General features: G+C 39.2%; 3 protein-coding genes across 7 annotated transcripts in view; 2 read left to right on the plus strand and 1 right to left on the minus strand.

The window, feature by feature from the left end:
• Positions 1 to 914: 914 nt before the first annotated feature.
• Positions 915 to 2,357, minus strand: LOC123986904 (ammonium transporter Rh type B-like). Its single transcript, XM_046075325.1, has one exon. It carries the CDS (start codon positions 2,355 to 2,357, stop codon positions 915 to 917), a length of 1,443 nt encoding a protein of 480 aa, XP_045931281.1.
• A 2,213-nt stretch (positions 2,358 to 4,570) lies between these two features.
• arfgap1 (ADP-ribosylation factor GTPase activating protein 1) lies at positions 4,571 to 17,747 on the plus strand. 5 transcript variants are annotated; one of them, XM_046076335.1, is made up of 13 exons: positions 4,571 to 4,821; positions 6,619 to 6,689; positions 7,357 to 7,466; positions 7,811 to 7,982; positions 8,746 to 8,846; positions 8,943 to 9,029; positions 9,127 to 9,241; positions 9,325 to 9,381; positions 9,512 to 9,544; positions 10,197 to 10,214; positions 12,659 to 12,718; positions 13,221 to 13,276; positions 13,845 to 17,747. In XM_046076335.1, exons 2-13 carry the CDS (start codon positions 6,630 to 6,632, stop codon positions 14,182 to 14,184), a joined length of 1,209 nt encoding a protein of 402 aa, XP_045932291.1. In that variant the 5' UTR covers positions 4,571 to 4,821; positions 6,619 to 6,629; the 3' UTR covers positions 14,185 to 17,747. The 5 variants fall into 5 exon arrangements, with proteins under 5 accessions (XP_045932291.1, XP_045932294.1, XP_045932293.1 ...); XM_046076334.1 differs by lacking the exon at positions 10,197 to 10,214 and adding an exon at positions 11,242 to 11,298 and having other exon boundaries at positions 4,572 to 4,821; XM_046076338.1 differs by lacking the exon at positions 12,659 to 12,718 and having other exon boundaries at positions 13,227 to 13,276.
• A 1,096-nt stretch (positions 17,748 to 18,843) lies between these two features.
• The window catches only part of elmo2 (engulfment and cell motility 2), a 29,320-nt gene continuing 20,325 nt past the window's right edge, over positions 18,844 to 27,838 (plus strand). The window contains exons 1-3 of the mRNA XM_046028794.1: positions 18,844 to 19,044; positions 27,316 to 27,383; positions 27,678 to 27,775. Coding sequence (XP_045884750.1) covers positions 27,698 to 27,775 — 78 coding nt within the window. The 5' untranslated portion in view covers positions 18,844 to 19,044; positions 27,316 to 27,383; positions 27,678 to 27,697. The remainder of the gene's footprint in view (positions 19,045 to 27,315; positions 27,384 to 27,677; positions 27,776 to 27,838) is intronic.

Genomic DNA, 27,838 nt, shown 5'->3' on the forward strand with positions numbered 1-27,838 from the left:
CTTTTGTCAGATTCTTGGTCTTGTTGGCTTGTTAATTGATCAGAGGTTGGCTGATTAAAGTAAATCACAATTCGCACTGTGTATCACGTTGGCCACCACCAGGTGAGGTCTACAACCTCAGATAAAAATGTCTACTGACAACTTTGGTAAAACAGAACAAGTTGTTGTGGCATGTGGGAAAACAGTTAAAAGTGCATGCAAGTTGCGAGAAAGAAACCTATAAAAGAAAACATATGATTGACTCTATCATGTATCCAAATGTATAGTTTCAAATAGCTTATACATTCTTACACTTAAGATAATGTCTAACCACAACGATAGTGCTTAGAAGAAGTATTTTTTTGTAAACTGTGGCACAAAGGAAGAATCCCAGAAGCCAGGCTAGATGATGAGTTAGTTCCCAGTGCAAAGTGAGTTAAACTTAACCAAGGCAACGAGTAGACATCATAGAAGATGTGATTCAGACATCATAGAAGTTGGTGTGGTTATGGCGCAGTGGATAAGATGCATGCCTTTGGTGTGGGAGTCTTTGCAGTCTAGCCCTGTGATCAAATACCCAGAACTACATATAGTATATGGATATATCGTAAAAACAATTCATTGAGGACAGTGAGCTCTGAGTTACTGTTTATTATAAATGTGAGGTAAAATGGAAAAATGAAATGAAGCTATTGATTTTATTAAATCAGTCTGTGAAAGCATGGCTTGTATGTGTGTGCTACAACACGTTATAAATTAAAAAAAGGTACATCAGTATATTTTTTAAGACTTTATTTCAAGTTATATATATAATTCAGTACATCACATTATGCATCATATCATCCCTATCACCCCTAGTATTTCACACTTTTACTTTGAAATTGTTGTAATGACAGAAATGGAGTGACTCATAATGACTGCCTCTGAGTGACAGCTCAGACTTTGATGTTCATAGACCTCATTTGTCCTTTTTCATCACAGCTTATGGGGATCTTGAGCCCTTCACTGTCAAAGCCAGAGGGCATGTTAAAGAAAAGCTCATCATCAAAGCACTCCCTGTCAGATGGTGATGCCATGAAGGGCAGCTTCATGACCAAACCAGTGAGCAGCCCACCAACTGTAGATGCTGCAATGGTGGAGATGACAGCTACCAGCTGGTAGACAGCTTGTTCCTGCGCAGTGCGACCCAAGCCCGGCTTCAGACCAGGAATCAGCCTCTGCAGTTCCAGGAGCTTGGGATCTCCCTCCCGTGGAGCACGATGAGAAAAGGTCTGGTACATGCTGGGTCCGTAGATTTCCTCAGTGGCTAGGAGGATGGCACAGATCCCTGCTATGGATGATATAAGGCCAGTGAGCCCGTGCAGGTTGTGAATACCACACTGGTCTTGGATCCTCATGTGTCTGGCCAAAAAGGGGGTCAGGTACTTGTATCCAAAAAAACAGGCAGTACAGCCCATGACGCCTAGGACGTATGCAGCTACAGGGAAAATCATCATGTCCACAGAAGCCCCAACAGTCACACCCCCTGCCAGAGTCACATTCTGAATATCAGCCATTGTGAGTTTGCCTCTCTTACTGAAAACTGCAGAGAGTGCAAAGGCCGTGATGGTGGATGAGCTTAGACCTATAAAAGTGTGGAGTATTGCTCTGTGTTGATCGTCACCCTTAAAGGTCAGAGCAGAGTTAAACGAAGGCCAGAACACCCAGAGGAACAAGGTTCCCATTACAGAGAGGATGTCAGAATGATAACTAGTGATCTCTTTAGCATGCCCCTTATTCAGGCTTGGGCGGTACAGCACAAATGTCACCCCTAGACCAAAGTAGCAGGCAAACAGGTGAATAAGAATAGAGCCACCTGCATCATTGATCCTAACATATTTCAATACAGCCCACTCTGTCACAGCAAAGACAGGGACCTCCAGCAAAGCCATGACCAGGAGCTGAACAGGACTGGTCTTCCCAATCACGGCTCCGAAAGAGATGAGCACCACTGCGCAGGCAAACTCTGCATTAAGCAAGTTGATCACCCCCAGGTGAATTTTACCGTCATAGTAAAACTGGAAGAAACCTTGCATCAGAATCGCCCACTGAATTGTGAATGTCGCTGTAAGAAAGTTGAAGACCATCCCACTGAAGCCGTAGAATCGGAAGAAGGCCAGCAGGCAGCCGAAGCCTATGAAGATCATCACCTGCACATCTGCAAAGAAGGGATAATCCTGATACAGGGAGTTCTCCATCGGGTTGGTCTCATTGTTTTGCAGTTTAGCGTTGGCATTGTCGTCATAAGTAACAAACACTGCATAAAGAGCTATAATGACAACCTCCAACACCAGCACGAGCACCGGCAGGCGCACCCTCAAACTTGTAGACACATTCATGATGATGCACAAATCACAGCTGCTACCCAGCTCCAGCAACACCCCCCCACCTTTATACCAATATTTGATCAGATAAGAGCAGCTGATGGCATTGGGTAAGGAGCATAACATGACACTGTTATGGAGACTGTACTTTAATCCTTCAGATTACTCAAAATTACCTTCTTTCTTCCCCTCCTGTTTCTCATCACACTCCTCTCTAAAGTCAAATCTCTGAGTATACTTCCAGAACATTATTTAGGGTAAAAAAAGATTTATAAACATTCTGTACAACAAAGGCTTGTCTTAATTTGACACAACAAAAGCTAAATAAAGGCTGCATTGTAACAGTCAATGCTGTGCCATGCTGCACTTATTGAATTTCAGTTGAATTCACATTTAGTTTGATATTTCTCATTTTATACTTTTGTTACATAAATTTAATTTGCAATGCCTGTGACAATTATCATTGGTGTGTGTTCTATCGCTCAAAAGATTACAATACACCATGACAGTGTGCACCATGAATGTAATATTCTTGCTTTGGGAGTGACAAAAGTTTTAAAATTAAAACTAGCAAATGACATTTGTTGAAATCCTATGGAGGTATTTGAAGGACTTTATTATTTGTAACCCACAAAAGACAATCCACAAATGTGTACCATGATCCAAAAATATTTCACTATCCACAAACATGTATAGTTACATTTTTCATATTCACAAAAATAGGGAACGATTTGTACATGTGAAACGTTTTTTTTTTGGAAAAGAACCAACACAAGACTGACACTACTGGGGGACCTCTCAGCCTTTACAGTCAACACAAGGGGCAATATTCCCCTTATCGGACTAGCTCTATTGCAGCTAATAAATGTTTAGCCATTTGCTGGAAAGGTGAAGTATCTTTGTGGCTACAAGAGCTTTTATCATACTTGCTTCAGAAAATATTATATTAAATCTTCCAAACAAGCTGAGGAGGCTTTGAAACATTTTTACAAAACAGAACTTAATTGTTATGTCATGGTCAGACATGAAGCTGCACTACAGTCCTCTGCTGGCGATCTTGGGTACTGCCTGGGGCTGTTTGTAGTTTGCTGGCACTTATGGGTGCTTAGGGCTTTTGTTAGGTTGTGCAAACCACTCAGTACTTAAACAACAAAAAGACTGAATGCCAGGCAACTTTATGCAAGAGAATAATACTGTATACTGCATGCTTTGTCCTTTTAGTATGTCTATATCTTGCACAAAGTTTAATCTCTCTCTTACTTTGGCCTATTATGGACGGGTGGGGGAGAGGGGAACTGATGTTTTGACACTGTTTGTACTGATTGTATTTTACCTTTTTTGTGGGGAAAAAGTAAAATCTCAATAAATAAATTTTATTTAAAAAAAATAATTCTTTAATCATTTCACCTGAAAGTATGTCCTGAAATGCAGTTTTCCTGAGTGGACTTTATAGAATACGGAGCTTCTCTGCTTTCAGTCACATTATGGTTTGCTGTCACTAGGATAATGATAATTTTGCATCAATCATACCAACTGTCTTAGCCTACTTCTGAGTCCAGCATGGTGGACCACGGTTTATCTTTATTGGATGGTGTTTGACAGAAAACATGTGGAAGGACATGCAGCAGTTGTTGGTCATGAGAAAGCGGGCATTGTGGTATATTCTTACTGTAAACTGCTGGTTGTCAAGATGCTCCATTTTTGTTGTTTTCAAGATTAATTGGATAACTACAAAAAATAAACCTAAAACTTCCATTTATGTTTGTTCTATGTATTGATGAATATAATCTCAGTATAAGATAAGCTTACGAGAGGCTATGTAATTGCGCTGAAGATGCAAGGCAAGTTTATTCGTCTAAGAGCTTTCAGAGCAAAATCATTGACAAAAATCACATGACCAGTACCAGCGCCCTGAAACAGAAGCAGCTAAAATGGAAACCTACATTAGCCTTCATTAATTGTATTATTTACTGTGCTTTAAATAATGTTAGAAAATTACTTTTAAAAAAATCACAGAAGACCTTTTGACATGTCACAGTATTTAGAGAACAGTATATAATGTCATTATGATGGCTGGATTCGATTGGGCAGCTTCTGTTTCAGAGTGCTGGTATTGGTCATGCGATTTTCTTAGAATTGATTTTGTGGTAGATTTCCGTAGTAGGGGATACACTCGATACACTCCGAGGCAGTGGAGGCAACAGAGATACAATCGTGGAGAGAGAAGACGAAGAAGAAAAAAACAACACAGACTCCCATGATGCACTGCACTGCCAACGTATGCAAACAGGAACATGGCTACCGGTGTTTAACATCAGAAGTCCAACGTTAAAAGACACTTCTGTCGGCTTGACACAGTCTGTGACAACATAATACTCTCTGTGCCTCCGCCACAGAAGAAAAGCCTTCGTAGAGTTGATCGGCGGAGCCAGCAGAGCCTCTGAAAACAGCGTCTCCGTTGTTCATCAATCACAGAGAGGTAATGGGTTAGCCACCACAGCTAACGTTAGCATTGACAGCTAGTCACCGAATCGATTCACTGAAATGTAAACATGATGGTGTGATGTCCATCCGGAAATAAGCTTTAAATGATAAACTGAAGCAAGGCATCGCAAAGCCATCATAATGTTTTTGACGTGTGTTATTAAATATACGCGGAACCCGGTGTTTGACATCTGTAGTGTTTGATACGAGTCGAGGAGCGTTGACACGATTGCAGTTAAGGTTAGTGATTTGATTTCCTTAAGGGACATAAGTCAGCAAACCCTCATAGACATGTTGCATAACTAATAATTATATATTTAAGGCTATTTGCATGTAGAGCCTTGCTTCGAGCGAATCTTGACCAAATAAAATGATAGATTTAGTTTAACCTGCAGCCAAGCCCTCGAGTGCAAATGAAAACTGGCTGTGTTTTCTGAGAGAATATCCCTCCATTAAAGTCCAGTCAGTTTGCTTCCAGGAATCCCAGAAATTGCCAAAGCATGGTTGAGGCGAGAAACATTTTGTCCCATATCTTTTTTTTAAGGAAGCTTATGCTGGTTTTTGTTTCGGGTTCACCTGAATGACTCTCTGAGAAAACAGTACACCTGTCTGATAAGCTCACTGTTCAAATATGAAAATCCACCCTAATACAGAAGTTACTGTATATTGTACCGTTTCAGTTATCTTCACATTTAATATATTTCGGTTGTTACTGTTATTCAAACAAAAAAAAAAAGAAACAATTAGTTTTTGTCATCTTGGGCTCTGCAAAACTGTGATGGGAATTGTTCACTATTTTCTCACATTTGATAGACTAAACAGTTGATCAGTTAAAACACACTGGACAGTCTAAAGGATAAGGCTGACATTTTTCTATATTTTTGTTCATTGTCATCCAATTACATCAAAAGACCAAAACCAACAGTGGGTTCTTTTAATAGTTTTGTTTAATTTCTAAACTATATATTTTTTGTTGCTGTTTTAGGAGTCCCTTCATAAAACAGCTCGGCACTCTTTCAGCTATCATTATTTAAACAGGACTAAATAGTGTATTTGTTTTCAACAGCTCTGGTGAGTATTTACGGTAGCAGGGCAGTGCACCTAGGATTGGCCCTAAAATAAATAAATAATGTTGCCCATGTCACCCAGTGATCACTGAAGTTTTTTAATAGTTTTGGAATAACAGTTATCTATTATATTAGAAATCTATGGCAGAGATGAATTTGATGTATCAGGCTTTTTAATGGGATAATTTCATTTGGTTTACAGTTACTTATTATTGGACCGAATAAAACATTTTTTTTTTTTTAATTTATCTGCAGTAACTAGTGTTCTAGTGAATATGTTTCTGACTTCCTGTATCATTCTGGGAAGGTTTTACTGCAGCTTTTTGTCTCTACATGGCTGTAGCCTGCTGCTTTCATCCACTTTCCACAGTTCATCTCACATACGCCTGCTGTCAGTGGAGCATGGCCAGGTTTGTTTTAGATGTCATGAAAACAGTTTCTCTCACCGCCATCCAGCTTTTGGGGGGGCTGGTTCAAGTTCTCAAATTAAAACTGACCCCTATTATATAACAGAAAATAATGCGTCTCTTCCAGGGTGGATTTTCTCTTGAAGAGAGTGAAATAGTACTCTGGTATTGATTTGATGTAATTCAAAAATAGGCTATTCCTTTCAAGATGTAGCCTGGTAATAAAAAGTTGGTTTCAGGTGTGTTAATCTGTGTCGTAATATAATCGTATGCTTGATAACTAAGTGTACTAATTTAGATTGTACAATTCTCTTTCAGTGTGGGTCAACATGGCGAGTCCAAGGACCAGAAGAGTTCTGAAGGAAGTGAGAACCCAGGACGAGAATAATGTAAGTCTTATTCATGTGGCTTACCTTCACTTCTTAGTCAAAATAGTGTCACCTCACTGCAGCCTTATCATTCACACAGAAGGTAGCAGCATTTTGGGAGGCTTGCAATGTAGCACCATCCCACAATCACAAAAGTGCTCTCATCCTTGTTCAAATAAATGGTGGGAGTAATTTTGGTGGCAGTTTCACAGTCTTGTTGGCTTGCATGTCGGGCAATAACAGTAGGATAGATGTCTCCTAACATAAAAATAAATGTATCTTATAAATACGTGTATTATTTTTCTGCATAATTTAATGAACATACTTAAAGGCAATAACTCAACGTTTAAACATTAATCAAGTTATACGTTCACAGTACAAATTTTATTTTATTTTAATAGTTTAAAAATCAGTGCATTTGTCTTTTGACAAGTTAGGGAAAAAAATTTAATTTCACATCTTTACTACAAATAACTTGAACAAAATGATCCTGTACGATATTAAAATACAAAGGTTTTAATTAACTTTTTGAAACATTTCTTCTTTATGCAAAATTAACCTTAGGTCTTGGATAATTTCCCTTACTACATCCTCGATGTGCTAAAGTCTAGAAATCTTTCTCTGTAGTTTTTACTGAACCGATATGTAAATTCATCAGTTGTCCACTGTGTCTCGTTCTTTTTCTCAGCTATGTTTTGAGTGTGGGGCTTTCAACCCTCAGTGGGTTAGTGTGACTTATGGGATCTGGATTTGTCTGGAGTGCTCTGGCAAGCACAGGGGCCTGGGAGTACATCTCAGGTATGAAGACTGTATCATGGTGCTGATGATTTTGGAGATGTTCATATCGCATAGACAGTATGCCGTCTATTAATCTCACACACAGACTTTAGAGGACGGCACTGACGGTTGCATGTTCATTGATGTTTACAGGTTTTTATATTTTGATTCAAGAAACTATGAAATTAAATTCTATAAAGCATACACTGAGCTTTTAGATGAATGTACTCATACTTCAGCACACAGACATCAAAAGTATCCTTTGTCCTAGGTGTATAATTTATTGGAGTTTGGTAAATATGCTGAAAAGTCTGGAATATTATAGCCTGATAATGATTAATTCATCTCTTCCGCCCTGTCTGCAGTTTTGTGCGCTCTGTCACCATGGACAAGTGGAAAGATATTGAGCTTGAGAAGATGAAAGCTGGAGGAAATGGAAAATTCCGCCTGTTTCTTGAAGTCCAAGATGATTATGATCCCACCTGGACTTTACAAGAGAAATACAACAGCAAAGCTGCTGCACTCTTTAGAGACAAGGTGAGGTGTGCAGACCTACACTTTCATACAGACTCAACATTTAGGACTAAATTTCATCATCTCATTAAGGGGGTTTGTTGGTAGAAATCCATGTCTATAGTCACTCTCCACCGGTAAAAGCCTATTAACAGTGAAGTCTCCTCTGCCACAGACGGGCAAATAGACTGAGCTGCTCCGCTGAGCAAGCGGAGCTGTGAGTTGAAAGGAAGGCAGCAGATATTGCTGAATTTGCAAAAACATCACAATCTTTTTATCTATTTTTATTATCAACACACCTGGCCAGTTTCTCAGTTACACCACTGAAAAAACACTGAAAAGTCACAGCATACAAGGTTTCACTCAATGGAGGCGAAAGTGATGGCTTTTAAATCAATCGCTCTTCCCTAACCCACTCATTGTGCTTCAGAGTAAATCACAGTACACCGCTGTCTTCTCTATCTTTATGCAGTACTTCAACTCTGCATCGAGACTTAGGGAATTATTACTTTAAAAAGTAACAGTGGCTGTTAAATTATATTTCACACTGTGATGGTTACATTTTGCAGTTAATCCGCGGTTCACATGCGTGCCAAACTGTGCGGGAGATCCATACAGATCAACTACGTTCTATTACACCACTAATTATGTGTGTATGCTAAATAAATAAATATCTTTAAATTGAAACTTGAAAGTTTGTGATGAGCCTTCTGTGAGATTTCTAACTTGTGAAGGTGTCTTGTGATCATCAGATTCATTCACCCTCATTTGACACTGTATGTGACAGGTCGCAACTTTAGCCGAGGGGAAGGAGTGGTCCATTGAGACATCCCCGGCCAGGAACTGGACATCTCCTCAACCCAAGGCCAGCCTTTCATCCTCTCACCGGTAAAAGTGAAGGACAGTTTTAACACACTCAAGCCACGTGTAATGCCGCATAAAGGACAGGTGTTAAAACAGTGAATTCATGTTTGTGTTTCATAGCTCTGGAGGACCTGGACAAAACTCAGCAAAATCTAACGACAAAGCGTTTGAGGACTGGTTGAGTGATGATGTTAACTCATATCAGAGGTAAGGGCCTCACACTCTTCAAATGCCTTTTCTTATGTACTCTTCTGTTGTTTCCCATAAAGAAGTGTTTTTTAAATGATGCTTTGTGCTTCTTCAGTGGCGGGGGTTACAGCGGGAATCAAGAGAATCGTTATGTTGGCTTTGGCAACACAGTGACCCCAGAGAAGAAAGAGGAAGACTTCATCAACAATGCCATGTCTTCTATTTATTCAGTAGGCCATGATATACATATTTTGGCTGAGTTGTACTTAATGTTGCATTTTTCTTTCCCAGTGACCAGTTTTTCTTTTGGCAGGGTTGGAGCAGTTTCACTGTTGGAGCTAGCAAGTTTGCGTCTATTGCTAAAGATAATGTAAGTGTAATTACGCAATAAAGGATGTGTTGCATTTGTGAAGCGTTTGAATTCAGGGTCAAATTTATGAGTAAAAATAACAACCCTTATAAATGATAAATGTTATTAAGTCATTATTTCCTTCATTCAGACAACTAAACTGGCTAACCAAGCAACATTAAAGGTAAGACTAATCTAATTATGGGTAACTCGTTACCAGTACTGCTCATAAAGACTTTTTGTTTTCCACTGTCTTTCCTTTTCTGTCTATTGTACTGAGTAGTGCCCTCTTATATAAGGAAATTGGTATTCATAAAATGTATGCCATTTTGCTTGGTACATCTCTTAACATATAATGTAAACTTTAAAGCTGTAATAACTGTGTTACTACTTAAATATCTCTTTGCCTTCTCCGGATGTAGTTAAAGGGCTATAAAGCGCCCCCAGAACCGGTAAAGCAGATAATGGGTGCATGCCACTGTTTCCACATCATGTTTTTTATATATATTATCTTTATTTTTGTCATCTTGTCCATCTTCCCGTGTTTCTTTTCTTTCTTTCTTTTTGCAGTAAAACATTTTGTAAAATGGTGAATGTCATCTTCTCGTGCTTCTGCTTGGATATGCTAACACAAGGCATTGTGGCCGTCTTGGTAGCTGTATTTTGAGTTTATGGATAACCCGTGAAAGACAGTTGGTAACTCTATTGTGGGATGGGGATTGCCTTTTATTTCCTACCCTTAAAATAGACATGTTGTTCCATGAACTGTTTGCTGTCATCCATTGATAATGGGTTATCCATTCATGCATGACATTTTTTGTGTTGACTGCTAACAGTGCTGTAGAGGTGTAATGGTATGTAGAAAAATGTAAATTTCAGCATGCTTCCCATAAGTTTAACTTGATTGAAATCCATGCATAGTAACATTTTGTAGGTTTTCTTTGGAAGCCCTAAGCGTCCTTCAATTCAATTTTTTTTTTTTTCTCCGTTTTCCCGTGATAACAGGATAATTTTCTTGTGATCTTGAGATAACAAACTATAGCTGAATACCTGTGTCGGCAGGTGCGTTTCTTTAGGATAATTTCCAAAAAATGTACAGTTTCACTGGTTAGCTCAGTTGGTAGAGCGCAGGACTCGTAATCCAAGGATTGTGTGTTCGACTCACGCTCTCAATAATCTTGTTTTCTTTTGTGTGTTTTTTATTTGCCTCGTCAACAAAGTTGTTATGAAGAGATTCAGGGGAATCCAATCACAAATTTCCCGACGGCTATTTCAAAGGTTCCGAAATAGCCGTCAGAAAATGTATAATGTTAAATGGATTCCCCTGAATGGGAAGCGGAGGAATTTCTTCTGACTGGGAATAATGGGGAAATTAAAGTCCAAGAAACGTTTCTGCCGTCCCCTACTGTTTTGTTATCTTGATATCTGGAGAAAATTATCCCTTTATCACAGGAAAATAACATTTGTAATCTCGAGATCTAAAGGTAATTATCCTGTTATCAAGGGAAAACAGAGTAAAAATACAAATTTAATCGATGGCCGTTTAGGGCTTCTGTAGTTTCATGGTATATAAGTGTTGTCTGCTCGACTGTTTTCTTCTATAAATAAGGAAACGAGAAAACAATCCTGAGGGAAACTCACAAATCCTTTATGCAACATGTTACTCTGCAGACCTCAGGCAGATATTGTATTTACTGGACACTGATGATGCAAGTTTGTTGAACCATTACACCCTCTAGTGCTTGTTCAGCATCATGGTGAATGGGAATGATCAGTCACTTTGTGCAACTGCAGAACAAGCAGTTCAGTGTCTTGGTCTACTGTGAATGTTAAACTGTGTTTCATTCACGTGAATTCTCCCCTCCTCTGACTTCCAACTAGGCTGCAGAGTTAGGACAGACATTAAATGAGAATGTTATCAAACCTACCCAAGAAAAGGTAACATTGATGTTTGAAGTTGTTGACTTGGTGGTGGGATAGTGCGCTTTAGAAAAGAAATAAACAGCTTCAGATGTGAATGTGAATTTTCTACGCTGCTCGTCGGTGCCTGCTTTATCTGCTTTATGCCAGCTTACATTAAACGACAAAAGCTGGGGTTTCAAGGATGCTGTTAGTGATTCAGCCGTGGGATTCGCAGAAGAACACAGCTGTGAACTGTTTATTTGGGAACGGGTGTGAATCAGCGTGAACTCCCAGCTCAAGGCTTAAAAGTACATTTAAACATTTTAAGAGCCAATTTTTAAAACATTTAAAGGTACTCAATTTTTAAAGATTGTAGGTAGGTTTGGATGTGCGTTCCATAAGCCGCCTTTACTCTTAAACATACAGAGCATGTTACATTGGAATCAGATGTTCCTAATATCATAGCTACATTCACAAACAAGGAAATTGACATTTAATACAAATAAATACAGATTTATTTCCCCAGTCATCTGGCAAGGTAACTGAATTCAAAGTCACTATTTGGCCAAAACATTAGGCCACCATTCACTGGTCCACAGTCTGCAAAAGATAAAACGCCACAGTCTTTGTCCTTAGGTTTCTAACATGGTGAGATTGTGTTGTTGAGTGTCCGTAAACTTGAAATGACACCAGGATCTCTTCCGTTGACAAGTACTCGCTGACTGGCTTTGCAGATTTTGTGTGTTTGAGCTTTCACATCAAATTAAGCTCTGTCTTTGGCAACATGTATGACCTGAATAAAATGTCACCGTCATGGTGAGAGTTTGCGCATAAATGCTTCCACATACATAACTGCTCTAACGCCTACTGTCAAGTGAGGAGATCCTGGACGTGCCTTTCAATAGTGTAGCTATAAGAAGGCGTGCTAATAAATAAAAATACAGGAAGAAAAAATAGGAGTTTACTTTTTAATTAGTGCACAATCTCTTTCACCCTGCTGTGCCCTGGTTTACGCTCTAGATTTGATGGAAATTGGAAAAGGCCAGTGAGTGAGAGAGACTGGGATTAAACAAAATGTTTTTGTCTTCTAATGTACAGCTGGCTTTGGTGATTCAAGGGATCTATAGTATGTGCTTTTGTAACAATCTTCTTCCACTCTTGCAAAATGGTTATAGCTGCATTACTTTGGAGTTATTTTCTCTTGAGAAGAAAAACTAAAATGTTTTTGCTTTCTCATGTTGATTATCAGTGCCCACTGCCCACTAACATAACACAAATCGCTTTTCTCACAATCGAAAAAAACAAACTGTTGCTCACTACATGTTGTGTTTGGCAAACGTATGTAGTTGGAGATGGTTGTTTTTATGAGTTTTTAATTATAATTTGGCTCATCCAGGTGAAAGACGGCAAATTGCTAGATGAAATGACAGTTGGCATCACTGGGCTGGCAAACAAGGTAGGATGGGCAGACCTCTGCCAGATGCAAAACCAGTCTCCTGAGCGAGGCACGGCACAGCTCTGATCCAACACTTTCCTAGTCACACCCGGTCCTCTTAGTGCAGATATGCACACATCATAACCCTCGAAGGAGACTGGTTTTGCTCAGATGATGAATGTTTGAACAATACTAATGTAATCTCATCTCTTGTTTTTCTTGCTGCCACTATTCTGGTGGTGAGTACTCAGCAGTCAGTCTGTCTAATGTAAAGTGTTTGAACTGTGTGCAGTTTTATTGCCTCAATGACTGTCGCTAAAATTAAAAATTTAAGCACTGTATTTTCATTTATTGTTTAGCAAACAGATTGTGTAATTTAAGGTCCTTCATTTATTACTTCTGTCAGCTTTAGTTCGTTGTTTGGGTGTTGTCTGATTTAGTAAAATACTGTGTGTTAGTCGTTTGTGTCATACAAAGTCATGATGGTTTAAAACTTGAAGTAACATTGTTCTCTGTTCTTTAGGTTCAGGGAGCTGGTGCAAAATTGACAAATCTCTTTACGGGAAAACCAGAAGATGGGTAATAATAATAATAATAAGAACAACTTTATATAATTTTATCTCCCACATATAGGGTTGAGCAATAAAACAATAATAACTATCACAATATAGTTTTCTGCAATAACAATGCAACAAATGTTCAATAAATATTTAATTTATTAATTTGAATCGCGACCAAAGTAACATTTTTCTATTAAGATATATCTTAATTGAGGAAAAGGGACTGAAAAAAAGAATGTACTTAAATTTTACTCATACATATTTGTTGAAAAAAGATTTTATCATAATTGTTTTGAATGTTCTACCTCAGATTTGTTAAGGGATCCACTGTTAAAGTGTCATATTCTGACCATAAATTGTTTAAAACCACAATTAACCGTCTGGTTTCTTCAACTTCCACTCAAGAGCAAAAATCAGGCTTCAACCTAAAATAATGATTTGACATTTATCGTGATAATTATCAATATCAAATGATTTGAAATTCATTAAGGTGATAACATTTTTGGCCATATTGCCCAGCCCTATCCACATACAAAATGTCCTGTGTGATGTAATGCTATGGAACATGTACTATTCATATTTTGCAGGTCTGCTGGTGAGAGCTACCAGAACATGGATGCCACTGAGGGATATCAGGGCAGTTCTAGCCAGCCCATGGCAAAGGACTTCTGGGAAACCTTTGGCAGCAACAACTCCTTAAAGGCCAAGAAATCTCCCAGCAGCGATAGCTGGACCATCGCAGATAATTCTGCAAAGAAGAGCTCTGACAGTTGGGACAATTGGGGCTCCGAAGCAGCGTCCAACAACAAGCACAGCACAGAGGAGAGCTGGGAGGCCTGGGACAACAACTGGGAGAACGCGGAGGGCAAGACGAAGAAGAGTCCCACAAAACCTGCTGAGGAAGCCTGGGATAATGCAGACTGGTAGTGACCAACCACAACCATACATCTCCTCACCTTTGTCCTGCCTCTGGCCTTTTCCCTTGTGTTTCTCTCTCTCCGTTCATCTCACTGGCACTTTCAGGGAAAGACCTGCGTCAGCTTAATTCCTATCAATCCATTCAAAATATATTTATTATAAACCCAAGAAACAATAATGAAGCTCTGGGTACAGCTGAGCTCATAAGATTAATATTCGTAAAATGTATAACTACATTGACTTGTGGTCATTTATTTTTATTGTAAATTAACCTCCATCACAACAAACTAAGATAAATCAGTGTAGAAATGGTCATAATTGCCTGGGCTCCCCAAATATAATATGATAATGGTTTTCACCACACAAAAAATGATGCATGCAAGAGAAAATCTAACATTGTAAATATAAATCTTTGTAGATACAGTATGATTGACTAAACACTAAAGACATTATTTTCTGTTTAATCAGATTGATTTGTTCTGGACCTTTTGCACAGTTTGTTTTTGTAAAATTGATTTTGACAGAAAAGAGCCCTTTTCCACAGTGTGGCCACAACGTATTATGTTAAATCAAAGGAAATAATAACCACTGTAACAAACTGGCTACCATTAATCAAAAATCCATCTGGATATATAACATTTAAATGAAACAATCAAATGTGTAAAGAGGTATGGCTAAGTGACCTTTTTATAGTATTATTGTTTTTGTTTATTTATATGTTTTTCTTAGAGATGTGTAAACAGTAAAGGGGTTTGAAATCAGAGAGCTGCTGATGCATCATTATGATGCTATCAAGATGAATTCAGTCTGTTCAGAGCAAATTTAGTATATTAAAAATTGTCCCTTTGGAAAATGGATATGTTGCTTTATGATAATTACATGTATTGTATCACATTGGCCCCGCGACCCTGTACGCCGGATAAGCGGTTGACGATGGATGGATGGTATCACATTGGTAGACGAGCTGAAATGGATGCAATTCTTTTAAGATTGATGAGCTATTGAAACCAGTTTTGATTGGTTGATAAAAAATAAATAAAACTAAATTCTAATAAAATGTCACAATCCCTGCCAATAGTTATTAATCTACTTGGGGAGAGGAGGGGAATTTATTGTAATAATACTTATAAATATAATAACTTAATAATACTGTTTTTTTTCCTTTTCCTTTTTTCCTTCTACCTTAAAGCTGTCTGATACTATTTGAATTGAAATTAAGTGCCGGCTAACTTTCAAATAAAGTAACCCAGGCTCAGGTTGGACCAGGCATTTGGACAAACTTTCATCCTCTTTAAAATAACATAACAGTAAGTAATGGCTCACATTACAAAAGCCACTTGTTGGACTTCAGCAGTTGTTTCGTTCGTAATTTCGCAATTTTATTCTCACATCGCAGCATTTGGGAATTTTGTCTAAAGCTCAATAACTGGACACAGATGGGGACTCTAGATGACAATGTCAACTGCATGGTGTTGGCCGGTGAGACTGTAATGTGTGACTTCAACTGAAGGTTACTGTAAATTTAATCTCATATGAAGCAACTGTGTGTGACCCCTTCTCCACATCTGTGTTACTGCACCTTGCCTGTTATGTATTGTGAGGTTTCGGTGACGTCACTCTTGTATAAACATCGGAAGTGTGGAGTGACATAAATGAGGCTCATTATACGCCGGATGCTTAGATGGTCATAGCTCTCAAACACTTGTAATGAATTAATTTAACCCACCTAGTGCATTCTTCAGTCAGATAAAAAGGCAGCTGCACTCCCACTGTCCACCGTAGATACCAATGTATCATGAAAAGCTCACTGTTTTAACAAGAAGTAACGTAATCGGTTTAAAATTGGGTATTTTACAAGCCTGATACTCTTAATCATATAATAATTCAAACTAGCTGTGGAGGTTTTAGAACTAGGCCGATGTGCAACAACTGAGTTCCCTATGTGGCCTTTAATTCCTTGTAACATGAGGTGTTGCAACTTTGTCGTACTGTAAAGTTTCTTTTCTTTGTACATGTAATAACCTACAGATGCTCAGCCTTCGTGAATGATGCAAACCACTCAAACTAAACCCCAATTTTTATTAAGTTTGAACCAGTTCCAACTCCAGGTTTGGGTTTGATTTGTCTACATTTGTTTAAAAGTTGCAGATAGCAAGTTACAGACATCAGAAGACATTTTAACATGCTTGGTTTGCATCTGATTCTTTGAGCTCAGTGTCTGTGTTCATGAAAAAGCCAGTAGTCAGTTATTCACTGCCCCCTGAGCAGTGTACCAGTGCAATAAAGCTGCTGGATTATGTTTGTTATTAGTGTGTTATAACACCCTGCTGTACCTCCTGTAGGCAGTGCTCATTGGGCCTCATGATTGGTAAAAAATACAATTTTAGTATCAGAGGTTTTAACACGTGAAGAATAAATCCATTTCCTACCTCTAAGAAGTCTTCAGTTTACTGCCAAGTTTTCAGTAGGGAACATGCTCTTTGTTTTTGTTTTTTTTCTCTTTTTTTTTTTTTTACCCTAACCTTTCAGCGTTGTTTTGATGTAGACTTTATCACAGCAGGCTTAGTTTGCTGCAGCTCATTTTGTTTTTGCTGAAAGTTTTAAAGCAAAGTAACAAAGACTGGTCTGCAGTCTCTTCTCTGTGACGCTGCAATGGTGTAAAGAGAAACAAAAAAAAGATCACTCCTGGAACATTTGTGTCGCTGAACCTCTGCAATTAACGTGCTCATGTATGGCCATGTGTTAAAAAACCTTAAACAGCTGTGATTGCTTTCTGTTGATGTCAGTTTGCCTGTGTGTCTGATGCAGTGAGGTGTACATGTCAGTAAACTACCATCAGATGTCAAACGATTTATTGTTACTCTCAGCCTCCTTCCATATATTACTGAAGCTTTATGTCAGATATTTAGTTTTTTTTTTTGTTTTTATTTTATTATGGCTTGACATGCAACATATACATTGCCAGGAAATGAATGGAAGACTTTGTGCTGAGATATTTGACAGTTTATAACATGGAAATATTTGACCAGTCACTGGTCTGAAATCTGTCAAAGAACTTATAGTTCTCAAATACCACAACTTTTTCTGTTGGTGAATGTCCTGTCGAGGTTACTGGTACACTTGATTGACGGATAAACTGCAGAATGTGTTACTAACTAAAATGCATCAAATAGGTCTTGGTATAAGGTGATGATTTTTCTTTTATAAACCTGATGAAATCTGGATCTAATTCTAAACTTTAACTTTCTCGAGCAGCAGTTTAGCTTAGTGTCTGTGCCTGTCGAACATTTGAGATGGGGTATGTCTATGTTTGTTGATGAAACTATTGTCAGAAATGCTATTTTTGATGTCATGCATGAGATGTAATGTGGAGCTAGAAACATTTGGCTGTTATTTGGTTTTATGAAAGTTGTTTCCTCTGTGAATTTAAGTGCATTTGTCTGCTTTCCCCTTCAAGTTTCACCAGCAGCCATCTCATGAGGTGAGCCATCTTTACATACTCCGTTGAGGCTGTGGATATTTTTCTTGTACACATGGTTTCTGTGCTCAATAAAAACGTATTGTGCCGTGAATGCAGTAGTATTATACTTTCTTCCTATGTGGTGCAGATTCAAGAGTCCTTTGTTGACTTTATGTTGGTCAGACACAACTGTCCTTAAACATGACTGGTTGCTCTGGGTCCAAGAGATACAGTATGTTGTTAAATGATGGGCTAGTTTGTTTGGCAAAATGTTACACAAGCGTAACAAAGGTTTACAGATGAACAATGTGGCCAATATTTGCATGCATGTCAGCATGTCAGACTCTTGACTCATGCAACAAAGAATCTTATGTTAATTATGTCATCATGTTAAATACGGGGGCTCTCCAGCCATACAGTGTTTTGAATTGATTTGAAATGCATTGACGCCTGTAGGAGAGAAAAAGATAAACATTAGATGAAGTCAAAAGTAAAAAATTGCTAGTGAAAGTGGGGAAACAAACTGGTCACTCTAAAATGTTGCCTTTGTTGTCTTTTCACATTTTTGCAAAAAAACAAACATAATTATCGATTATAGCTATTGGCATTCAATGCAGCTGTGCCTATAAGATGTTTCCAAGTCAAATGTTAAGTTTATGATCCATGAAGTATCACAGGTAACCAGGCCAACATCTGAAAAGCATGGGGGTCACTTATTTTTTGGTTTGGCATCTTATTTAGTGATACTCTCAGTTTTAGGTTTTCTTGGTTAGGGCTTGAATCATACAAACAACTTAGGAAGAAAATTAAATTTGAATTAAATAAGATAAAAAAAAGTTGTTGATCACAAGTGTTCTTAAATATGATTCATTGATGCCCACATCCTGTGTACAGTAGGATTCCTAATTAAGCCTCAGTAATACACCCCTGCCTTCACTCAGTTACTGCACCTACATCAGTCAAATACACACACAAATAGCGGTGTCGCATCCTCGCCACAGCAACAAACTGTATTTGAGGAAGATGTCAGTCAGTCTGGTGTGCAGACGGTGACAAGGCGTGGACTTGTGTCTCCTTTCCCAAAGTATCGGACTGGAGAGAGAGAGAGAGAGGGAGAGAGAGAGAGAGAGAGAGAGAGAGAGGGAGAGGGGGGGGGGGGGGGGGGGGGGGGTACTGAGAGCATCATCGATGGCGCAGTCAGAGTGAGTAACACTGAGCAGCGACATTAGCAGCTGAGTTACCCTTCAATATAAGCCGTTCAAAGTGGACCCGGAAAGCATCAGGACATCATCTGGACGGGAGACGGCTGCATCAGGACTGCAATGGAGGAGCAGACAGGGACTGGCAGGATGACTAAATTCCACTAGCCGCCTTTTGAGGAATAACGCTGCTACTGAGTGTAATAGCGAGTGAGTTTGCTGTTTAGTGTTACTTTGAGACGGATAATAGGAGGAGGGGTGCTGTCTGTGTTAGCCGCTGTTTAATATGACCGATATTTCTGTGATTGATTTCGCTAAAGACCACAAAAAGGCTGCAAAAGCAGCCGCCGCTGCATCAGTCTGTGAGCTTCTTCTGGCTACTATTAAACCCTACATGGTCGATCACATATAATTAGGCCTTTAAACCTTTTTTTAAGTCAGTTTTCAGGTCTGATAGAAGAAGAGTGTATTAACGGCATGATCAGTGACTGCCAATGTCTCAGAGATAATAGCTAACAGATCGTGCCAACAAATCTCCTGACATGCGCTGATGGCTGTGTTATCGCGTTTCATGCAAAAAGAGAAAATGCATCTAAATTAAATCATATTTTTTAATTGAAAAGGTTACAGGAAAATTTCCATCGCTGTTTTTCTCCACCAAGGGAGCAGCCATTTCTTAATAAGCAGTGTAACCAGAGGGGGCGCCACTCCGCGTGTTGAACTAGCTAACTAGCTAATGTTAAAGTTAGGGCAACCTGATACATGTGTCAGTGTTTGATGTGAACCAGCCGACACAGGAGCCCCAAACCACATTACAGCAAAGCAAAATGGCGTCAGAAACATCCGGGTCGCGGTGAAGAGTATCGGCGGGGGGGGGGGGGACAAAGTTGGGAGTCTTTTGGAATGAAGCTCAGACCCACAGACCTCACTGGGGGATTTCTTTTCAGGCTAGAGCTCATTTGCAGTGAGTTGTTGCTATACTACAGCCACAGCTTGTGCAGCCTAATAACTGTTGCTGAAACCTCCCAGTAACCCATTCACACAGCCTACCAGTCAGATGACAGGAAACAACACGGATTGAAAACAGGTTTCCATCGTTTCACTTTGCACTCACCAGCGTGCATCTCTGTTCTGTCATGAGCCACCAGGAAAATAGAAACACCTTTAAATGCAATACAAACCAGCGGGACCCTTTTGAGGTATTTTGCCTCAGGAAGAGCCACAGACAGACATGCAATAGATGTCGTGTACAAAATAGACCAACATAGTAAAATTACATTGTGGACATTCAGGAGGACAAAATTATAGATATGATCTGCGATATTGGAGGGAATGATCAATTTTACTTTATTATTCTCGTTTTCATTGAAAAGTATAATTAAATGATGTGATTTTTGCAATGATCTGTACCAAAATAGGGCAGTGCGGTGGTGCAGTGGTTAGCACTGTTGCTTCACACCAAGAAGTTTGTGGGTTCAAATCCGGGTTGCCCTGGCCTTTCTGTGTGGAGTTTGCACGTTCTCTCCAGGTGCTCTAGCTTCCCCCCACCATCCAAAGACATGCAGGCTAGGTTAATTGGTGTCTCTAAAAGAGTGGTTGTGTGGCCCTGTGATGGGTGTACCCCACCTTTTGCCCCATGTCAGCTAGGATTGGCTCCAGCCCCCTAAGACCCTGTAAGCTGTATAAGCGGTTGACGATGGATGGATCTGTACCAAACAAAGATGTTTTCTGAAGTCTGCAGAATATGATGTGTAGGCCAGGACATCTCTGCAACACAACAATATTTCATTTAAAATGGAATTTGACACCCATTTTGCCTTTAACAAATATTGCAACTCATGCAATTTGATAATAATTAGCAGGCCATGTTGCGATTTTGATTATTTGTTCAGCCCTAATTGTAAACATACATGGAGTATATATCTAGATCTAGGAGGACAGCTAACAGACCTGAGCCACAGGACCTCTCCAACACAAAAGAGGACAGACTACACAAACACACCGTTCACACAGGTAGGAGAAAAGAAACAAACACAAGATGCTGAATCTCCTGGAGGACGTAGTAGTAGATAGTAGTGATCAAGGTATAAGAAACTAACTGAAAGGCAAAAAGATGAGTTTTAAGTTTGGTTTTAAAGGCCCCAACAGAGTCAGACTGTCTGATGTCTGTTCTAGTAAAAAGTTACAAAAAATCAAGTCCAGATGAGACGAAGGCGTGAATAAGGGTCTCTGCATCAGCCCAGGACAGGAAAAACACAATTTTAGCTATGTTGTGTAGAAAAGGTCGTCTTAATCGGATGCAGCCAGGACTACAGGAAATCGCCCGCCAAGTGCAGTTAAAGTTGACGGACCAAAGTGGCCAGTGGTGAATAGATCAGCACCAACAGGACAGGCTAGTGTCGCTTCAGATTTAATAAGAAAATGATCTGACTCCACAGATGTGAAAGGAGAGATCAGAAACCTCCATCCTGCGTGATAGAATCTAGTCAAGGGTTTTACCACTGCAGTGATCACCAGCTGAGTGAAACCAAGCGTTTCAAGACGTACCAGAAAAGCTTTAGGCCTTATTTATACGGCCGAGCAGGCTAACTTCCGGTTTAGCCCTCCACTAACGTGAATGGGGGTAAAATTGTATACGTGCGGCTGGTGTAGCCTTTTGAAATGTTGGATGTTTGTTTGGATCACATTCTGATAGTGAAACGAGTCATTTCACTCGGGTTGTGATGGTCAAGTATATTGATCCACCGTGTTACAGCCGCTGTTTTGGCCGCTAGTAAAAGTTACTTCAAAGCACGGGCACTTCCTGTCGGCTCGGAGGCATTGCGGGGCTTCCCAGCCCCGTAGCATACGCCGTCACCAACACTGTCGTTTTGACGCAGAAGTATATATTGCACTTAACTGTGATTTTAACCGGGATGCTAATTGTGGCTTAAAAAAGGCTTAAAACAAAACATACTTACCGGAAAAATTAACACCTGACCCCATATAAACTTTTTCAGTGCTGCTGGTTAAATTTACATAGTGCTGTGGATATGAGTTGCCCCTAGCCTGATTGTCAGGTCGCCATGGTAACGACTTCTCAATCACAAGGTAGTCCTGCCCTAAGGCATACGCTGCTTTATCCTCTAAATTGGACCATAATTTACTAAATGAACATCAGGTTGGATTGAAGAAAACTTGAAACTAATGATTGAGACCATAAACTCATTAGGAAAGTGTTTACTGAAGTAGTAGCCTCATTTTACCATTATTTCTAATGGAACCAGACTTCTTTTTGCAACCAGAGGCATCGCCATTTGCTGGCCATTTGATAGTTTAAGTTACTTCCAGGTGGCCTCACTTTTCAGACCCGGAGGTTCCCGCTTGAATCCAACACATCTTTGTAGTAGCGTCTATGTTGATTCCACATTCTGACTTAAGAGCACATGAACACACATTGAAGTCGGAAAAATTACTTCACAACATGGGAAATGGGACCGTGAATACACAGTGAGCTGCTGATTGCTATTGGTCTATATACCACTAGATTCCACTAAAACGTAGACACTTGACCTTTAATTCAAGAGCCTCAAATTAGTTGAATTACTAAAAACTTGTTTGGAGGTTAAATTGAAAATAGACTTATAGATTAAGGCAACACCTCCACTAGGGTGCCACTCAAAAATAAACTTTCTAATTTTCATCTTCCCACCCCCTAAATGTGTTAATAATGTGACAAAAACTAAGTTGACAAAATTTGATTTGATATTTTCTATATTTCTATTTTTACTGGTAGCTCAACACTTACAAAGTTTTACAATATTCAACATTTTCCGATTTTATCATGTAATATTAGCTTTAATATCACAAGTTAGAATAATGTAAAACTCCTCAAAAAAACACATAGCTGCTAACAGTTACTTTACAAGTTAATAATAAACACTTAAGTATTCATAAGTGTCCAGAGAATGACTGTATTGCAGCTTAAAAAACAGCTAGATGTGTTTTGTTGTAGGCTAGCCCTCCAGCTCACAGAGTAGCTGCAGATTTCTATGAAGTGGGCGAAACACATGCACATGTAAACCAGATAGACTTTCAGATAGACCTTAATTATGGAAGTGTTGAAGTGGCATAAGTGGGCGGCTTTGACTCAGGGTAGAACGGTCGTCCCCTTAAAGGAAGGTTGGGAAGCCATCAGTGTGTGAATGAGTTAATTTCTGTTTCTGATGAGCAGTTGGGTCTCTGCTCATAGGTGGGTGAATGTGATGTGAGTGTAAAGCACTTTGAGTGGTCGAAAAGACTAGAAAGGTGCTATACAAATACAGCCCATTTACCATATGTGACAGTTCATTCGGAATTGGGGGCGAAACTGGAAAATGTTCAGACTGTAGATCACCGAGCCCGCTGGAAAGCTCTGAGAGCCTAAATGTGTACGTTCGCACTGCGCTCCAACAAATAGAAGCGACAGCTGCAGAAGAAGCTCTTGTTAAGTGACCTCTCTTGAAGTGTCCTTCTTTACTGTACCAGAAAATAACTGGTAGGTGGTGCTAAAAATGAGAATAATTAAGATTAACATTACACACAGATGCGACATGGTGGTGCAGTGGTTAGCACTGTCACCTTTCTTTGTGGAGTTTGCATGTTCTCCCCGTGTCTGTGTGGGTTCTCTTCATGTTCTCCTGCTTCCTCCCACTGTCCAAAGACATGCATAGGTTAATTGGTGACTCTTTGCCCTTAGGTGTGAACGTGTGTATGACTTGTTTGTCTCTATGAGTTAGCCCTGTGATAAACGGGCAACCTGTCTAGGGTTCACCAATGACAGCTGGTATTGGCTCCAGCCCCTTCGCGACCCTGCACAGAGTTAACTATACTACTGACTACGGCTGCAATAGTGCTAACCCAAAAATATTATTCTGATTACATAGTATTTAAACCAAATAATAACACAAATCAGAATATGAAAAAGAACAGTTAAAAATACTTACTCAAGGATTAATTTACTTTGGAAATTTTGAATTAAATAACATTTTATCGCAATGAAAGTAAATATAAAAACACTGAGCCCATTGAGCTACCAGTAAATATTAATATATCTGAATGAAACTTCTCACAGTTACTATGCATCATAAAAGGAACAGAATGAGGGGGTGGGACCTGGAAAATGTTGGGGAAAATAATTGGCCATTACATTGAGTGGCACCACCTTGTTTAGTGGCCGAGAATTAAGGGCATTGCTATGGTCAGGTAGATTGTTTATCAGCAAGGCTTTGGTAGACAGAGATCTGATTTGAGGGTGTTGTTGGGGCTGCAGCTTTCAGTAACAGACTCATCTGTAGAACTACCAGGAGATGACATATTAACGGGGACACAATGTTTTCTGGCTTTCAAACCTTAAGCAAATGGCTTTATATTGTCACTTCTTCTGTACAGATATATATTAACATTTAATAGCCCTTTCCCTTGGTTAAGCTATAATTCATTAGTCATTGTGCTTTCAGAATGTGACTTTTTCATTAATGTCTATCATGGGCCTTTGTAAGCTGTACCAGGGAGCTGACAGTGCTGTTATTACTTGGTGGCTGACAGACGTTGACAAAGGTCATATTACATCCATAATGTTCCCCGCTGTGCTTGTTTGAAAGTTATGTTAACTTTTAAGTGAGTAATGATATAAACAGCCAGGACAACCTGCCATCTTTAATAGAAAACATTTTCTCTTAGCTTAAGTTGACGATATGGAACAAAATGACACCTGTATCAGCCCTTGAATTTCATTTTCAGCTGCACTCTCAGTTTTTTCACAAGTAGTTTATGTAGGAATCAAATATACATTTACTTTTTGGAGTGTTTTAGACCAGGAGTTTTTAAAGTCTGAGACTGTGGGCCTTAGCCAAAGCTTGGAAAAAAGGTGCCTGTTAGCTTATTAGCTTAGTTTCGCTCATTTCCTGGATGCCTATGGGATCATGATTATGTTAAACTACTGTATCTCTGAACTCTCTTTAACCAAATCACACAACTGTAGGCTTCTATGGGATGTTCTTTTGAAACGAATGTTGGAACTACTGTAATATTTTTTTCACTGAGCCCATGTGTGAAACAGTTTAGTTTCACATTTTGAAAATCTCTGTTTTAGACAACCACTTACTGACTTGTATAAAAATGCAGTATGATTCTATTGATAGATGATAAATGATAAATAACAGCAGTCCATGTGCTGCATAATAATATATGCATACTGCTCGGCCCCACAGGAAAACAGCTATATTGCGTTGATAACAACATAGCTATAACACTGCTTAATATTTTGCAAATCTTTAACCAAATGGCAGTGCTGTAAAATATTCTTTAGTACAGAACTTGTGGAAAACATGTTTTTTTTTTTTTGTATGAGAGCAAACTTTTCAGCAGCGCAGGCTCAGAGATCACACATTATGTGATGTGACTGACAGTCCGCTTCAGGATGCGGAGGCGGTGCAGTCTCTCCATCAGATGGCAGGTTGGAATCTGAATTTAATTGGCAGTTTTCACCCTGTATCATTTGCAGAATCCACCTCAATTTGTTGTAGTAGATGTTAATCACATACAAATCACCCTGTCTCAGTGTAGCAATCTCTCTAATTTGTGACAAATCATGTGGAGAATTCAGTGCAGCCGTTCAAAGTTGTTGAGATGAAAGGATTTGGGCACGCTTATTATTCATAGTACCACAGCTTAAATTTTTATTCCAACTTGGAGATGTTGTTGTCATGAAGAGGAAGCAGCTGCAGACAACTGAGTCTGTTGTCTCAAAAGAATAAGCTTATGTTTGAAAGCAAAATATCCTTCATTCTGGGAGTGATCAAAGGACAACAGTGTCAGACGCCAGAGCCACTGCTGATGTAAACTGACAGGTGAACATATTTATAGAATCAGACAAAGATTCAAGCTCCTCAGAAAGACTGTCACTGCAGTGCTAGAAAGTCACAATAACAATGGTAAACTCGCAGGGAAGACATTGGACAGGGAAGACGGCGATTCAGTGTGGTTTAGGTTGGGTTGTTTCACCCGTAACAGTTTGGTAATGATAAAGATTTTTTTTGAGCAGTTGTAAGCCGTGCAAAGCATTTTGTGTCCCTAGAATGCAAAGAGCCATTTGGAGAACAGCAGTGCATTTTTCTTATTCACCACCTTCTTCCAGTCACCAGCAGAGCCTGTCAGACAGTTTTCATGCCTGCTTCCCGTCAGAGCCAAGAGAGAGAGATCTCTTTCTGTCGCCAAAGACCTGCTGTGTCACTCTTGCTGTTGTATTTTAGAGCAGTTGTCGCAAATAATGAATTAAGTTTAACAAACATCAGTGCACAAGTACATTTTAGTATTAAAGGTGAGGTAATACAGCTAATAAAATTAGCAGGAAATGTTTCTGGGTAGAAGTGTGGCTTTGATGATGTCAGTTAAACAGGTAACAATAAAAACTGAGTTAGTATAAATGTGTGATCTACTCGAGAGTTAGCAGTAAAATGTTACAGTTACATTTCATTTTGTTCTCATTTGTAAATCTCTGCACAGTTTTTGGTGCATGCAGTACTGTGCCCACAGTTTATTGGGAATTAATTTATTCGTTGCTCACAAGCAGAATGTGAAAAGAGTCTGGGAAGCCTGGTTTCTCAAATATGATGATATCAAATAGTGGTTACGATCAGGCCGTTTTCTTTCACATATGTCTAGAGCTCAACCAATACAGGATGTTTAAGGCTGATATCAATATACAGAATCAGAACATATACAAAAAAACTTATAACAATATATCAACTGAGTTATATAGAGTTATACCTTAAATTTGGTTGGTTTGGATATGTACTGAGCGCGACATTTTACAGTTGAAATACAAACTTGTCACTGCCTTCTGGTGGACACAGTATGTACGACAAATGTCTTTCTAAATGACCTCAACCTTTGGCATTTCTGTACTGCATGTTAGTTATTGGCCAACAAATAAGATATTTCTGTGATAAGCTAAAAAGCAAGCGATAACGCCAATATAGAGGTTAGGCTCTGCATCAAAGTGGTTTAACGAGAGGTCCCACTGTGAAAGAGTTGTGTTGCGTATTAAATTGTGTCTTTTTATTTCTCCACAAGAGAGGTTTGACTCCTTCAAGCTGTGCACGATGCAGCAACGATTGGAACAAAATTCTGCAGCAAAATGTCAAAAAAAGTTGGTTAAGAAAAGTGGAAGACCAATGGGCTGTAAAGGTAGTTGGCATATTTATTGGCAATGATAATAACTTGTCAAGAGCAACAAAACACAGCAAAGCCAGAACCTAGTAGAGGCTTGTGTGCTTGTTTGTGTGTGTGTTTGTGAGGGGGGTGGTTTTATAAAAACAGTCATGCTTATTGATCCGTTCACTGACAGATTCAATTCAGAGCGGAGAAAATGCAGGGATGGAGCAAAGGTAGCTTTTGGGCTCTGAGGAAAATAAGGTTTTTGCACTGACATGACCGCTGTGTGGATTTGTGTGTTCACAGGGGAGCTGACACAGTGGTTTATACCGCAGAGCTGTGAGAGTGATTGACCCCCTCAACTTCTCCATTAGGTGATGTATGACCTTTAGTTCATATTATTCTGAAGTGAATCAGTCATCCGACTGAAAACCAGAAACTCAAATGGTTTTACTCGGCTAGGGTCCAAACAGTGCAGAATAAGGAAAGCACTGAGTTATAGCAATACAATGATAATTACTTTACATTTAGAACATATTTCATTATATATCATTTTAACGGAAATTTAAGAGTCACATTTAAATGCAATTCAGTTTTTAAAACTAAATACTAGTTGTAATACTAAAAGTTATACTAGCGATAAAACTAATTTTTTTTTTCTTCCACAGTGTGCTACAGTACGACAGCCATGCCGCCGCCCGCTGACATTGTAAAGGTGGCTATTGAATGGCCTGGTGCTAATGCTCAGCTCATAGAGATGGACCAGGTCTGTATTTGCATAAAACGTGACCTTAAATACAACTCCGGTTTGCCTCTATTAACTACTTCC

This window comes from Micropterus dolomieu, linkage group LG18 (assembly GCF_021292245.1).
Source record: "Micropterus dolomieu isolate WLL.071019.BEF.003 ecotype Adirondacks linkage group LG18, ASM2129224v1, whole genome shotgun sequence".
Classification (NCBI taxonomy): domain Eukaryota; kingdom Metazoa; phylum Chordata; class Actinopteri; order Centrarchiformes; family Centrarchidae; genus Micropterus; species Micropterus dolomieu.

Excerpts from the sequence above, each read along its gene's own strand:
- LOC123986904 (XM_046075325.1), bottom strand. The coding sequence starts at position 2,357 with ATGAATGTGTCTACAAGTTTGAGGGTGCGCCTGCCGGTGCTCGTGCTG.
- arfgap1 (XM_046076334.1), top strand. The coding sequence starts at position 6,630 with ATGGCGAGTCCAAGGACCAGAAGAGTTCTGAAGGAAGTGAGAACCCAG. Across the intron at positions 8,847-8,942 it reads AGCCTTTCATCCTCTCACCG|CTCTGGAGGACCTGGACAAA; the intron begins GTAAAAGTGAAG and ends TGTGTTTCATAG. Across the intron at positions 9,545-11,241 it reads CTAACCAAGCAACATTAAAG|GCTGCAGAGTTAGGACAGAC; the intron begins GTAAGACTAATC and ends ACTTCCAACTAG.